Source organism: Grammomys surdaster, unplaced genomic scaffold (assembly GCF_004785775.1).
Source record: "Grammomys surdaster isolate TR1022 unplaced genomic scaffold, NIH_TR_1.0 125429, whole genome shotgun sequence".
Taxonomy (NCBI): Eukaryota; Metazoa; Chordata; class Mammalia; order Rodentia; family Muridae; genus Grammomys; species Grammomys surdaster.
Window position 1 is genome coordinate 390,283 of NW_021620296.1, and position 13,895 is coordinate 404,177.

General features: G+C 48.3%; 1 protein-coding gene across 6 annotated transcripts in view; it reads right to left on the minus strand.

Moving 5' to 3' along the window:
* Positions 1 to 13,895, minus strand: part of Gatad2a (GATA zinc finger domain containing 2A) — a 94,356-nt gene that overhangs the window by 28,633 nt on the left and 51,828 nt on the right. For all 6 annotated transcript variants that reach the window (XM_028786084.1, XM_028786086.1, XM_028786088.1 and 3 more), the window contains one exon: positions 4,053 to 4,310. In XM_028786084.1, the coding sequence (XP_028641917.1) occupies positions 4,053 to 4,309 (257 nt within the window). In that variant the 5' untranslated portion in view covers position 4,310. The remainder of the gene's footprint in view (positions 1 to 4,052; positions 4,311 to 13,895) is intronic.

The following is a 13,895-nucleotide window of genomic DNA, read 5'->3' on the forward strand; positions in this document are numbered from 1 at the left end:
AGAGATGGTCATAGAGCCCTGGCCACACTGCTATATCTGCCACCAATATTACATGTAACCTGGCTGCAATAAGGCACACAAACATTCACAGAGATATCACTTAGTGATTTTGATTTCAACCCAGCCACCTCCTCAAAGGGAAATCCCATGTCTCTGCCACCCTCAGAGCCCAGCCAAGGCTTCAAAATGCACGCGGTGGGAGCATGAGGAAAAAGAGGTTATTTTGTTGTTCTTTTTTTCCAAGACAAGCTTTTTCTGTGTAGCTCTAGCTCTGGCTGTCCTCCAATTCACAGAGACCTACCTGCCTTTGCCTCCCAAGAACTGTGATTAAAGGTGTACACCACCACATGCCAATGAAAAGAGAAGTTTTGAAAGAGCCAAATATAATTCTAGAAGCAGGCTGGAGAAATGGCTCAGCAGTTAAAAGCACACACTACTATTGCAGAGAGCCAAAGTTTGAGCCCCAGCACTGGCATCAGGCAGCTCACAGCTGCCTGGAACCCCAGCTTCAGTGAGCTGACACCCCTGCTTGGGCACACATACTGCCACGCATACATTAAGAAAAAAGAAATTCCAGACACATACATCTAAAACCCTTGGTACTAGTGGCCTGGTACCAGGTCTCCTCCCCATCCCAGATCTGAGAGGCTCCCACTTCTAGTATAATGTAGCATGACTATTTACACAGAATCTCTACATGCTGTGCTGTGCATCATTCAAAACACCGGACTGAACACAAATGCTGTAAGCAGGCATGTCACACTGCTTAGGAACTAACAAATAGTAAGTCCTCACACGCTTAGTATAGGCACAAATAGTACACCCTTTCTTTTTGGTACTGGGCATTAATGCTCAATCCATGCTCTACCTGTGATGGTTAATCTTGGCTTTCAGCTTGATGAACTTACAATCACCTAAAAGACACACCTCCAGCCTATCAGTAAGGAGAGGGAAGACTCACTGTGAGTGAAAGCACCATATTATGGAATGGGGTCCAATTCTACATAAAGGAAGAGACAATCTGTGTACCAGCATTATTCATCCTTCTCTGCTTTCTGCTCACAGAGCTACTGTTGACCAGCTGCCTCATGTGCAGGCTTCCCTGCCTCTCTGACACAGTGGATTATATCCTCAAACCACTAACCAACTAAACTTTTCTCTCCTTAAGCAGGTTTTGTACGGTACTTTGTCACAGCAGTGAGAAATATATTACTACTATTACATCTACCCCTGCCCAATCATTATTTCTGATTTGTGATTGTTGAAACCATTAGTGCAGAACCCACAAGGACAAAGGGCACTGTATGTACTATAAAGCAGTACGCATGAATCTCACACACATGGTGTGGAATAAAAGCCAGGCATCAAAGAGAACAGATATATACATAAAGCCCACAGACAAACAAAGCTAATCTGTTGGAAGCTAAGCTGTCCAATCAGGAAATGAAGCATCCTTGGAGGGTAATGGCCACAACACCAGAGCATCATCCATGCTCAAATCTTGGTCTGGGCTGATCTGAAGGCACACTTTTTAAAGCTACAGAGCAGGCACTGAGGAAACAGCAAGACTTGGTGGCACCTATAATCTCCGGATTGGGAACAAAGAGGAAAATTGGGGTTGCTGGGACTTGCTGTCTAAAGAGCCTGGCCAAACTGCCATGCCTCTGGTCAGCGAGAGACCCTGTTTTAAGAAATAAGATAGACAGCTTCTGACACAGTGGTACCCAAGGCTGACTTCCAGCCATAAGAACATACAAGCTCCCTCCACCCCCATCCCCACAAGGGCGCATACCCTTGTACATACACAAGTTATCAAAAACTCAAAAGAGCCAGACATGGTGACACATATCTTTAACCAGCAATGGAAAGCAGAGGCAGGAAGATCAATCTCTTTTGAGTTAAAGGCTAGCCTAGTCTACATCCATAGTTCCAAGCCAGCCAGGGCTATCAGTAAGACTTTGTCTCAAAAAGAGGGAAGGGGGGAATAAAAACTCAATTATTTTGGCAAAATCTACAGCTGACATGACACCCACATGCCCCTCTAGTTTGGCTCACCTAACTACGGAACCTGGAAAGCTGTGGCCACTAATGTGGCGTGCACTGGTCCTTATATGCACATAAATGTACACACAGGGAAACATATGGCACTAACCCTGCCAGGCCTTGTCTGCATGCATCTAATAAACTGCTGTGGGGAGCTCAAAACACGAGTGCCTCAGCCCTCACTACCCTGGGTGGAGGCACTCACTACATGAATCTGCTTGGAACCCAACTCCTGTCTGACACCCACAGAAACACACACACTGCTGGAGGGAGATCCCTAAAGGTGATCCTGGCAAGACACTCCAAGGAAGACCTAACAGAAAACAGGGCTGTTCCCTTCAGACTGTTCCCATACTGCAGAGGTTGCCACCAAGAACACACTTCCTTCCTGTCACCTCATCAACCTACAAAGCAGAGTGACTATTTCACCAGGAAGAAATGTGGCTGAGATGTTTTGCCCAGGCAGAGCTGCAGCATGTGACCTGGCCCTCACTCTGGCCATTGGCGTTCAGGGTTTGGGGTTTCTTCTCCACTCTTACATCTGCATCAGCCAGAGTCCTTGGGATTCTAGACTCTAGGCAGCTCTCAATCCAGGATATCTGAGTGGTTTGGTTCCCAGATTATCCTGAAATATGAAGTATGTTGTAAGAAGTCACCAGTAAAAGCTTCAGCGAATGCCATATCTAAAGGACAGTTTGGAACCAACTATTCTGGGAGGGCCCTAGAGATACCTCTGGGTTTTGGCAACAGAAAAGGGATCTTTCACATCTTAACACTTAGAACTTTGGACTTCACCATCCCACCCCACAAAGGAACAGGCCACAATAAACAAAGCAGGGAGCATCCTGGCCTAACCCCAAAAGAACCTCTCTCCATCTGCTTTGAGAGCTCCCCATCAGAGGTCTCACCAGACAGCTGAGGACCCACAATGTCCGAGGGAGGAAATGGAGTCCCAGCCTATCACTGTGACTTATTCTAAAATAAGCCCTTAGTTTTAGTGCAGGGCAGCAGAAAGCAGTCAGAGAAGGAGAGAAGTTTCTGAGTGAGCAAAAGAACGGTTACTAAGACAGAATCCTGTGTTCCAGGCCGGCCTGCAACACATATGTAGCTGATAATGACCTTGAACTCCTGAGCTTCCTGTCTGCATTTCCTGGGATGATGGGCAGATCCTGCCATGTGTGCCCGGATGAGAGAAGCCTTTCTAATGGCAAGTTCACAGAATGTTCTCAATAGAAGGAAGGTTGGAGTTTCACAGTGAACTCCGAGTCCTCAGAATTCTAAGGCACAGTGGCCAATCTGGAAGTCCTCAGGACAGTAGATTTTGCACAAACCTGAAGACTGAAACCCCTGTACACGTCAAGGAACATATGGATAACTAGCTTCCTTCTGCACTCCACCAGTGCTAGACCTCACTGAGTATAAGTATGAGGTGGACAAGAACCCCAAAGGTACAGGATCCCGGAAGTGGACAGAAGGGAGTCAGGTTAAATATGTACCACAGGATGGGAGGCTGTGTCCTCAGTGGGAATCTGGGGTAAATGATTAAATGATCCATTCTAGAGTGTTCTGAAGAAAGAGCAATGCAGGTGCTGGGAAAAAAAGGTTTCTGAGTGAAGTTGTGGTAGGAGGTTGAGCCTGACTTCCTTCAGCCTTTTACCCATGAGTGTCATGAAGCCTGGATCCCAGCAAAGTTCCCTTGAACTAACTGGTGATGTACAGGAGAAACTCACAGAAGAGATGACAGAAGCTGGGTGGAACAGGGAGGCTCCTCCTTTGAGGACCGACACAGACAACTGGTGGTAGCTGGGCCTCCCTGATGCACTCACACCAAAGGAATGTTTAAGTCCTCCTGAAATCTCAGAGGCGGCAGATCCACTGACACCAGGGGACTTCCTCCCCCATGAGACCCATGGACTGCCACTGACAGCATCCCAGTCTAAGACTCAGGGACATCCTGCCCTGTAGCCTCTGCTAGGCTCCAACCCAGCCCACTGCCTTCTCTCACTCACCTGTGTGAGGTGCGCATGTCCACAGGCCCGTCTCCTAACAGCCCTTCACCAGATCCTGTGCCCATGGTCTCTGTTGTCCTCAGCAAGCCCTGGGCTGAGCCTGCACTCGGCTCTGGCATCACCCTGCTGTCTCCGTCCACTGTCAGCTCTGATGGTCCTCTCTCCATTTTCATTTTCTTGCTCTCCACATCATCCTCTGTTAGGTCAGGTTCAAGGGCTCGCTTCTGATTGCGGGTTCGGCATGCTTCCTCACTCATTCTGTATGTGAAAGGAAGGATACAGCACTTGAACCCCTTCTGAGTTTAGTTTGGAGGGTGGTTTTGCTTTCCTCACAGAGGAGGCTGGCTAGAAAAGGGACAACAAAGTCAGGGCCATAGAAGCCCCTCCAAGACTTCCTTCACACCCTCAGGATGGCTGGGCAGGAAGGAGTCCCACAGGCCTCTGGGGTGTGGCCAGCTCTGAGAAGCCATGGAATCCAAGTGGGAGAAAAGCAGTGGCAGCTGTTACTGGTTAGGGTCCTGTGGAGGATCAGTGCCTATTATGGGTCTGAAAACCAGCCCAGGAACCTGGCACCTGTATTGTAATGATGTGTGTAGGACCTGGACAGAGGTGACCTCAGGTGCTATGTGCCTGAGCCCTCCAGGGAGCTGGAAGTGAGGGTCATACTAAGCTCTTTGGTTGGCAGAGATACACTCTCAGCACAGTATGGACTGGTCCATCCCAAGGTGCCACCACCATGGCCCTGTACCTGTAGCACACATATATCTTGATTCAAAGAAAAGGGAGAAAAACGCTGAGTCAGTTTTTGATCCCATGACATCACTGGGCTCCACATGACCCTTCCCAGGATTCAGTCAGAAAGACAAAGCACTTTCCAGAAAACCAGTCTGAACCGGTTCCAGACAACACAGCTGAAGTGAAGTGTTGTTAACCCTCGCAGAGACAGGAGGACAGCTTGCTGGCATTCCACAGCGGAGTCTGGGACAAGGCGCTCTTAAAGGGGCCGCTCAGAAGCCAGGTCTTACTTAACACTGCAGGACACCAGCCTAGGGAAAGTCAGAGAGAACTCAGAGTTCACTAGGGACTGGAAAAAAAATCTGGCTGGGCTCTGGCAGGATCCAAGGGACAACTCCATGGGATATCTGGCATTGAGTATAGCCCTGCAGAGAACCTCAGCTCATATCTCTAGCAGGCTTGATGGGGAAGCCCTCTGATTCTGCATCCTAATGGAGGGATACCTCCTTCCAGGTGCCTCAGTTTTCCCACTGGAAAATATGGTAGAAAAGGCCTGTCCTGGACAAAGTTGGTTCTAGAAACCTCCAAGGTTCTGGGAGGCTAGGGCATCATATCAAGGATGCATTCCCACAGCCATACCAGAGCACACCCTCACCTCCGTGGTCCAGCCCCCCCTTCCATAGACCCTGGACCCGAGAGCCTCCCCTTCATCACCACCTAGGTTAACATCAATGCTTAACACGACTCTGTCACGTGTGGAGATGAGGATAGGCTCACAAACCTCAGTGGGCTTCATCTGCACCCAACTCTTCTGCCACCCCAAACTGTACCCTGGGCAACTCCCCACCCCCAAACTGAAGCACCCACCACACTCCTCCACTCTAACAGCATCCCTCTCAGTACTGGAGAGTTCTATGGCTTTGCTCTTCCTCCAACAAGCCTGACCACAAACCTTGTCACACTTGCTGACAATCTGTCTTGTTTCCCAGAGAAAGCAAACAAGTCACTGTCCTGGGGTGTCACAGTACTGCCTGAAGCAAAGCTGCTGAGTTCTAGAACAAGAAGCAGCAGACTGGCAAGTATCCTCAGACAGGGTATAACCATGCCCAGGCCTGGACAGGAGATAGATGGGGAGTTCAGGACCTCTGACGATAAGGCATGAAGGAACTGGGGGGCACTATGGCTCTCAAAAGTGAAGCTCACTGGTGGTAGCATACTCCTTTCTTTAATCCCAGCACTCAAGAGGCAGAAGCAAGTGGATCTCTTATGAGTTCGAGGCCAGCCTGGTCCACAGAGTTCCAGGCTACACAGAAAGACCCTGAAAACCAAACAACAAAAAAAGAATGAAGCTCTAGGTCTGGCCTAGCTCCCAAATTCTGCCATCATAACTCAATAGGAGCAAGGCAGGGCTTTAGGCCTTGACCTCAGCCTCTCCTAGTCATCTGAATCCACCAGAAACCCTGCCTGAAATCTATCTTCTCCACCCCACTGCCTCACTTCTTTGCTGCTATGAAAGAGCTAAGGAAAAGCAAGGGTCTACCAGGGGATAAGGGAACTGCTTTTCATATCCCTAGGATCTGCCCATTCCATGGAGATAGGTACCTACTCAGAACAGGGCCCAGAACCTTGAACCAACCTCAGGGTGGGTATGGATGAAGGCAGGAGAGGGGACGCCTGGGATTTGCCTTCTCACCTCCAGAAAGACAAGCACAGCTGGAGGGGTGGGCACCAGAGAGAGGTCCTGGTAGGCTGTGCCCTCCCCACTAGGGCCTGAGCTTCCTCAGCCGTGCCTCTGAGAAGTAACCAATCCAGCCCATTGTGATATTCCATGTTAAGAAGAGTACCAACCCCTCGAGGCCACCAGGAACAAGTTCTCCTGGGGACAAGCATTGATAGGCACAATGTGGGCCAGAAGAAACCAGCTTCCCTTAGGAAGCATCCTAAGAGGCAGAGAAAGGGTTTAAATCACTCACTTGTTAAATGCGGGTGGGTTTCAAAATCCCAAAGGAGGGGAAAAGAAAGCTGCCAAACCAGAATAGCTACCACAGGCCTGTTCAGGGGCACGGGTCTCAGCAGCCATCGCCTATATAGCAGCAACACAGGAAATATTTATTTTAAGAAATATGAAGGTCACAAAGGTCATCCACCTACCAAGGAATGGGCTAGGATGCTTAGAGCAAGCCCCAACATCCTGGGCCGGGCCCCACACCTGCCTTGTGCAGCAAGCCCAGCAATGTTCAGTGGGACCTAAAGGCTGGTGGGTAAGTGAGAAAGCACTGGGCTTTCTCAACAAGAATACTACACAGGTGCCTCTGCCAGCCCTGGGACCAAGCAAGAGGCCTGAGTCCTTGTGGTACACAAACAGTGGATATCTGAGGCAGTACAAACATTACCTGGATGCTGCCTCCTTTCAATAAAATACCACAACGCAACTGGAGGGAGAACCTGGGACAGGAAGCTGGCTGAACGAAAATCTTCTCCAAGCATGTCAACACTCAACAGGTTTTAGACTTTGGTGTCTTTTGTTTTGACTGTGGTGGTTCAACCTCAGTTAGCAATACTCCAAAATGTGTATTCCAAACATGAATGGAGGAGTGGCATAAGTGGGTAATGCACAGACAAAACCCACAGCTGATGTTTGTAACCCAGGGAACCTTAGCGCTGTGAGAGAGAAAGAGGAAGGGGATGTTAAGAGGGGGAAAGAGAAGGGAAGGAAAAACCTTTCCCACTCCTTCACTCAACGGCAGCCCTGGGCCTCTACCGGAGGAGCTGCTGTCCTAGGGGCTGGGGATTACTCGGTATCCAGGAATGCACAGCTGGGCAAAGACCGAAATGACCAAGGGTGTCAGGTGACAGGACTGAGTAGTGAGAGCAAGCAGAGAAGCAGAGGCCAGGTGGGAGACTCAGTCCTAATGGAGACAGTCCAGATGGCCTGTGGGAGAGATGAAAGGATCAGGATGATCCAGGGAAGAACGGGGGTCTGGACTCGGATCACAGAGATCCACCCTACTCTAAAGTGGTATCTGCTGATAGGTAGTGGGGCACTGAGGACAAGGCAGTGCTGTGGGAACAGACTTTCCTCCCTCCTAGGTGTGCTCTCAAGCTCTGCTAAGCATGGATGGGGGAAAGGGAACTGTTCTACTTTTATTTGGTTCTATTCACTCTTCTGAAACTGGAATGGAAAATTCAAAACTACAGTTTGGTGCAACTGTGGAACACTCCTTGAGGGTAGCCTCTGCCCTGGGGTTTTAAGGGGCCATTACTTCCTGTCTTATTTCCTGTCTGGAAGAAAGCAGGCCTTATGAAGCTATCTGCACTAGGTCAGATGACAAGGACAGGACAACTGAAGGACAAGCCAAGGTGCCATTGCCCCAGGATCACATGGAACACAGACGCTCTGCTGCCCGGCTTGCTCCTCCTGGCCTGCAGCTGGCACTCTCCACAGAGTTGTGCTCCAAGCTAGAGGACAGGTCATTCCCCATCAGCAACTGGGGCCCAGAAGCCATGTCTGCTCTGACCACACAGCACATTCAGGCTCTTATAACCACGCCCAAAGCAGCTGGGGAGGTATAAGGGAGAAGACAGCTAAGCTGTGACAGGCAGGCTTCCTCCAAACCAAAACAGACACTTAGACCTGCCTGGGTGGGCCCAAGCCACTTCCTGCCACACATCCAAATGACAGAGTGGAAGGGACTCTTCTGGAAGAATTCAGATTCAAAAGTCCAAGTCTCAACCTTTGATACTTATAATACTGCCTCAGTGACGCCAAGTAAAAAGAATCCAATTCAACTTAGGAGACAAAAAGGTGATCCAGGGCAAAGAACAGAGTGCAGGCTTAATTTCTCCATCCATACCTCAGCAGCATATGGAAAAAACATGGAATGATACCAAAAACAGACTGAAGGAGAAAAATTCAAGTTGCTGAGTAATAAGTTTTAAAATGCTTACCAGTAGCCCATCATCCCAACCCGAAAAGTACTGAGGCAGAAAGCTTGTTATGAGCTTGAGACCAGACTGAAATACAGAGTGAACGCCACGACTTCCAGGGCCATATAGTAAGTTCCTGTCTCAAAACCTGTGGGAGTAGTCCAGTGCCCACATATAGGGTCATGTGCTATCTGTGGGAGGACTCTGTCCTCCGGTCCCAACTGTACATACTCCAATGGGCATGGCTGTGCCCAAATAAAACTATGCACCATGACGGGCCACCAGCCTTCAAGGTCCATCATGGCTAGTGTTTCTGGTTTTACACAGGGCAATGCTATACCAGCCCAGCTTCCAGTATCTTCTTAACACAGCAGTTAACAGGCCTGCTTCCCCAAACACCCCACTCCCACAAAGCACATCTACTTAAAGGAAGGAGGGTTCAGAAAAGACATGCAAACCAGCAATTTCAACTCAAACTCGGGCCTCAAGCCTTAGTCTCTAAAAAGAGTAGAGAAGCCGCTAGCTGCAGGGTTGGCTTTAGCCTTTCCTCACACATATGTGGACTCTAAAGGCAAAGAGGCCCCATTAGACAAAAAAGTGGTGTGATACAAATTCGATTGCCCCAGAGAATGAAACTTTAACCCACTTTTAGTGCAGAGCCCTGCCAAAGACTTCAGGGATGCCTCTGTGAGGACTTGGGGGTTAAATAGAACCTGAGCACACTACAGCTAAGTGTGTGGACATCTGGGGCATCTAAAGCTTGGGGAGGGACCGTGTGCCCCAGTGGAACCCTGAGATGGTTTATCTGGCAGGTTCATCCATGAGGATGAGAACTATACTCATCTGCTCCTGGGAAGATCCCAAGGGAAGGACGGAGAGGTCTCAAAAAGAAACCTATACTGGGTGTAAGCTCTGCCACACACAGGTCTGCCACCATCCTCAGGTACTCTAGACCTAGGTGAGTAAACAGCACTCCACTCCAAACCACATGGGGCACCTTATCCAGCCCCATGCTAGGGCTCCGGAACTTGGAGACCAGACAAGGCACTTCTGAGGTTTTCACCTAGTGTCTGAAGATAGACTGGGAGATGGACTCTTAAAAAAACAAAGTATGTGACTCACAGGTGCTTCTGTCCTGTGGGACAGGGTGTGTGTACCTCTAAAACTGCCTGTCAGCCTCCAATACTTGAAGGCTCCTAGACCTGAGCAGGGAACACTGAATGACATCTAAATGCCAAGGAGAGAGGCTGGGTCCATGACAAGATGCCTGACTGAAGAGCATCAGACTCACTGGACAGTAAACACACAACAGAGGAAACAGACACTTCTACACCCTCAGCTCCAGAATACCAAGCCAGTGGCATACAGACCAGCCTTACACAACATGTACAAACATACACATATGCACTCCTAATGTTCACTGGCATATATGTACACATACAAATGCATACACACAACCTGATCAGCTCCTCCTCCTGCTTCCATTTCTTACCCATTTCTCTTAAGTAAAGGTCTGTCTTCTATGACAATGCTGACCAACAGACAGGTCTAACCCCCCAGTGTGCAGCTGTCTCAAAAGTACAGAAAGTACAGAAAGTACAGAAAGTGCCCGGGCATAGTGGCACCAGTCATTTTAGCACTCAGCAGGTCAAGGTAGGAAGGTTAAGCCCAGGCCTGACTACAGAGAACCTGCCTAGAAACAAATACCTCAGGGGTTGAGGGGACCTCAGTAATTGAGCACTTGCTTAGTATGTCCAAGGCTGGGAGTTGGAGTAGAAGAAGGAGCGAGGACAGAAGGTTCCAGTGTCTGCTTTTGCAAATAAACACTTTTGTACAATCTTATTAAGGTAGGAGATATGTAAAAGATGCTTCCAAAATAAGGTCTTAAGATGTATTTAAGAAAATTAAAGGCCAGGTGTGGTGTTGCATGCCTTTAATCTCAGTACCCAAAGGCAGAGGCAGGCTAACCTGGACTACACAAAGTTCCAGGAGAGCCAGAGCTATATAGAGATCCTCTATCTCAAAATAAATAAATAAAAATTACAAACAGAGAAAAGAAAATTAAGATGAAGAATAAATTATAAGTAGTTTGAAGAGATTCAAGTATATTGTCAATATTTAAGTAAAATTTTAGACCTCAGTGAAGCTCGGTGGCTGCACCCATCCATCCTGTGCCAGGTCAAGAGTTCCTTCCTCAGCACTACAGAATCAAACTCCTCCTACATGCAGCGATGTACAGGCAGCCTTGGCAAAGAACAAAACAGTTTTGGAGGAACAAGTCATCCTCAGAAACACCCCCGCCCCCAATGAAGCTACGGAAGCCCCCTAGGCCCAGCGAAGTGCTACAAACCTCAAAAAGACAACAGCCACACACCAGCCTGGCCCACCGTGCACCTTTCTTTGTACAGCCCTGGCCTCTCAGCCCCTTCTAGGAACAGCTACCTCTTAAATCCAGCCAGACAAGAAGAAATGGCCATGCATCTGACCTGATCAGGGCCCCAAGGGAGGCAGGCAGGGAGTAGGGTCTCCAAATAGTGAAAATGCCAGCTATATGTGTGTCCTCTCAAGAGTGCTCAATCTCCCCAATATGTCTGTGTGAGGCCAAGCTAGGAGTGGCCCCACATCAACATCTGACCTCAAGCTGCATCCTGTGCCGGCCTTCAGCCCAGAGAGAGGAATGTTATATGCCCAGTGTGACCATGTGAAGGAAAACTGAGAGCTGTGTAATGACCCAAGTTCTTGTTTCAAGGTATTGCTGTGAGGATGGACTAGCAGGCCACAGCCATCTCTTAAGCCTGAGATCACTAGTATCATGAAACAGAGTCCATAACCCTTACAGGCAGACCACTCCTGTAGGACCTAGCCTGATTCTTCATCCATGATGGTACCTGAAAAGGACAAATCGTTTTGCACACAAATGTCCCCAAATGTTCAGATGGAACATCTCCTATAAGGACATGCCGAGTAAAAGGTGAGGGACCAAGAAGTATCCCATATCCCTTTCACATAGGCACCCTTTGCCACAGTAGTGCTGCTGGCTGTTCTTCCTCTCTGCAGGAGTACCGGGGCAGGAAGAAAGGGCTTTGAAGCCCACTTGTAAGAAAAAAAGGAGGTTCCACACCCTATGACAAAGAACAATCAGGTTAGAACCCTTAATACTTTCCCACCTTGCACACACCTGCACCCGGAGCCACATCCAGTCCACAGAGCTGAGCTGCCAACATGAGGCACGTGACAGAGGTCATGAGCCTCTGGAGGCCTCTGCCATCCTACCACCCATCACTCCCTCATCCTAATGAAAAGGCTGGCTCTGCTCCCTGCCCACAGGACTCTTCCACTAGGTCTCAGCTAAAACTTGCAACTTCTATCTCTATGTTCATCTGTTTATATATTCCGACCCGACCCCTTTCCTGAGACAGGAGACACCTCTTTACTCCATGTTACCAGGGCCCAGTGCAGGCACAATGCTCAGCACAAAAGACACGCTGGATAAACATTCACTAAACTAAAAAAGAACTAGAGCACACTTGCTTTCTCTCACTCCCCTCCTGTAAACTAAGCCAGAAGGATGCCAAGAAGGAAGACAGAGATTGAAAGCAAACAAAAGCCAGAAGGCAAAGCAGCACTTCTGCAGCCCAGTCCTCTACAAGCAGCCTGAACAGCAAAGCAAGGCATCTAGAAAACCAAACCTAACTAGGAAAAGCGGATTACCACATAGTATTCCTGACAACTGGGAAGCTGAAAAAGGAGGACTGCATAAGTTCAAATCCAGCTTGGGCTACAGAGTGAGACACTGTTACCAAAAAAACAACGGAAACTACTCAAAAATGGATCAAAGAACTAAATTTATAGAATCTTAAACCACAGGTGAGACTTCCTATCCTTGGAGTTGGCAGTAGGTTCTCACACATCTCATCAAAAGCTACCAACAGCAACAAATAGGGCAATCTGGAGCTGGGGAGAAGTGCTGACCTTGCCACCCATAAAGCACACTTTACAAAGTGCTAGGGTAATAGCATGAGTGCAACTGAATCACAGGGCAGACAGTCTTGCCTGCTCTGCCAGTGAAGACCTGTCCTTAATAAACAAGGTGAAGGGCACCTAAGGAATACTGAGGTTATCCTCTGGCCTCTAGGCACACATGTGCACACACGAGTGCATGCACACACACTAAAAGATAATTGAGACAGCATCAAAATTAAAACTGTGTGTGCATCAATCACTACTACCAGCCACTGGAGCACACCTAAAAACCTAGCTTGGGAGGCAGATGCAGGCAATCTCAGTAAGTTCAAGACCAGCCTCATTGACAGTGAATCTCAGGACACACAGGGCTACAAAGTGAGTCCTTGTCTCAAAAAACAAAATATCAATACAGTGAAACAGACACACAAAATCTTCTCCTTGAGGGCCTGGTATCCAAAACATCTTACCAATAGAGGAAGAATTCTTATGGCTAAGGGAAAGTCAAGGGAGCTTGCTGGGTTCACAGCAGCTCCCCCTTCAAGGAAGAACAAAATTACATATCTATTCAAAAAATCAAAGGACCAGCCAGGTAGATCTGAGTTTCAAGAACTACAAAGTGAGCCCCAAGACAGCCAAAGCTACACAGAGAAGCCCTGTCTCAAAGTACAAAATGACACCACACACACACACACACACACACACACACACACACACACACACCAGGAAAACACTTGAATAGACATTTCTTGCATCCCTTCAAATGTCTAATAGGGGAACTAGAGGGACAGCTCACAACTGCCTGCCAACTCCACCTCCAGGTGAATACAATGCCCTTGAGCACCCACATACACATATATAAAGATTTTAAAATGTTTTGGAATTAGGGAAAACTGCACCATACCTTGAGTATATTGAATGCCACCAGATACCACACTTAAAATGATGAAAACGTCAATTGTTCTTGCATGGCTGGCTACTACTGGTTGACGTTTTATTTTGCTTTGTTTTGTTTTGTTGTGGGGGCAGGGGAGGTGATGTCCAAGTCCTACAGGCTGCAACTATTTGAGCCTGGGGATCAATAACAAGAGCTGGGTTCTTGTTTTTGTTTGTTGAGACAGGGTTTCTCTGTATAGCCCTGGCTGTCCTGGAACTCACTCTGTAGACCAGGCTGGCCTCAAACTCAGAAATCCACCTGCCTCTGCCTCCCAAGTGCTG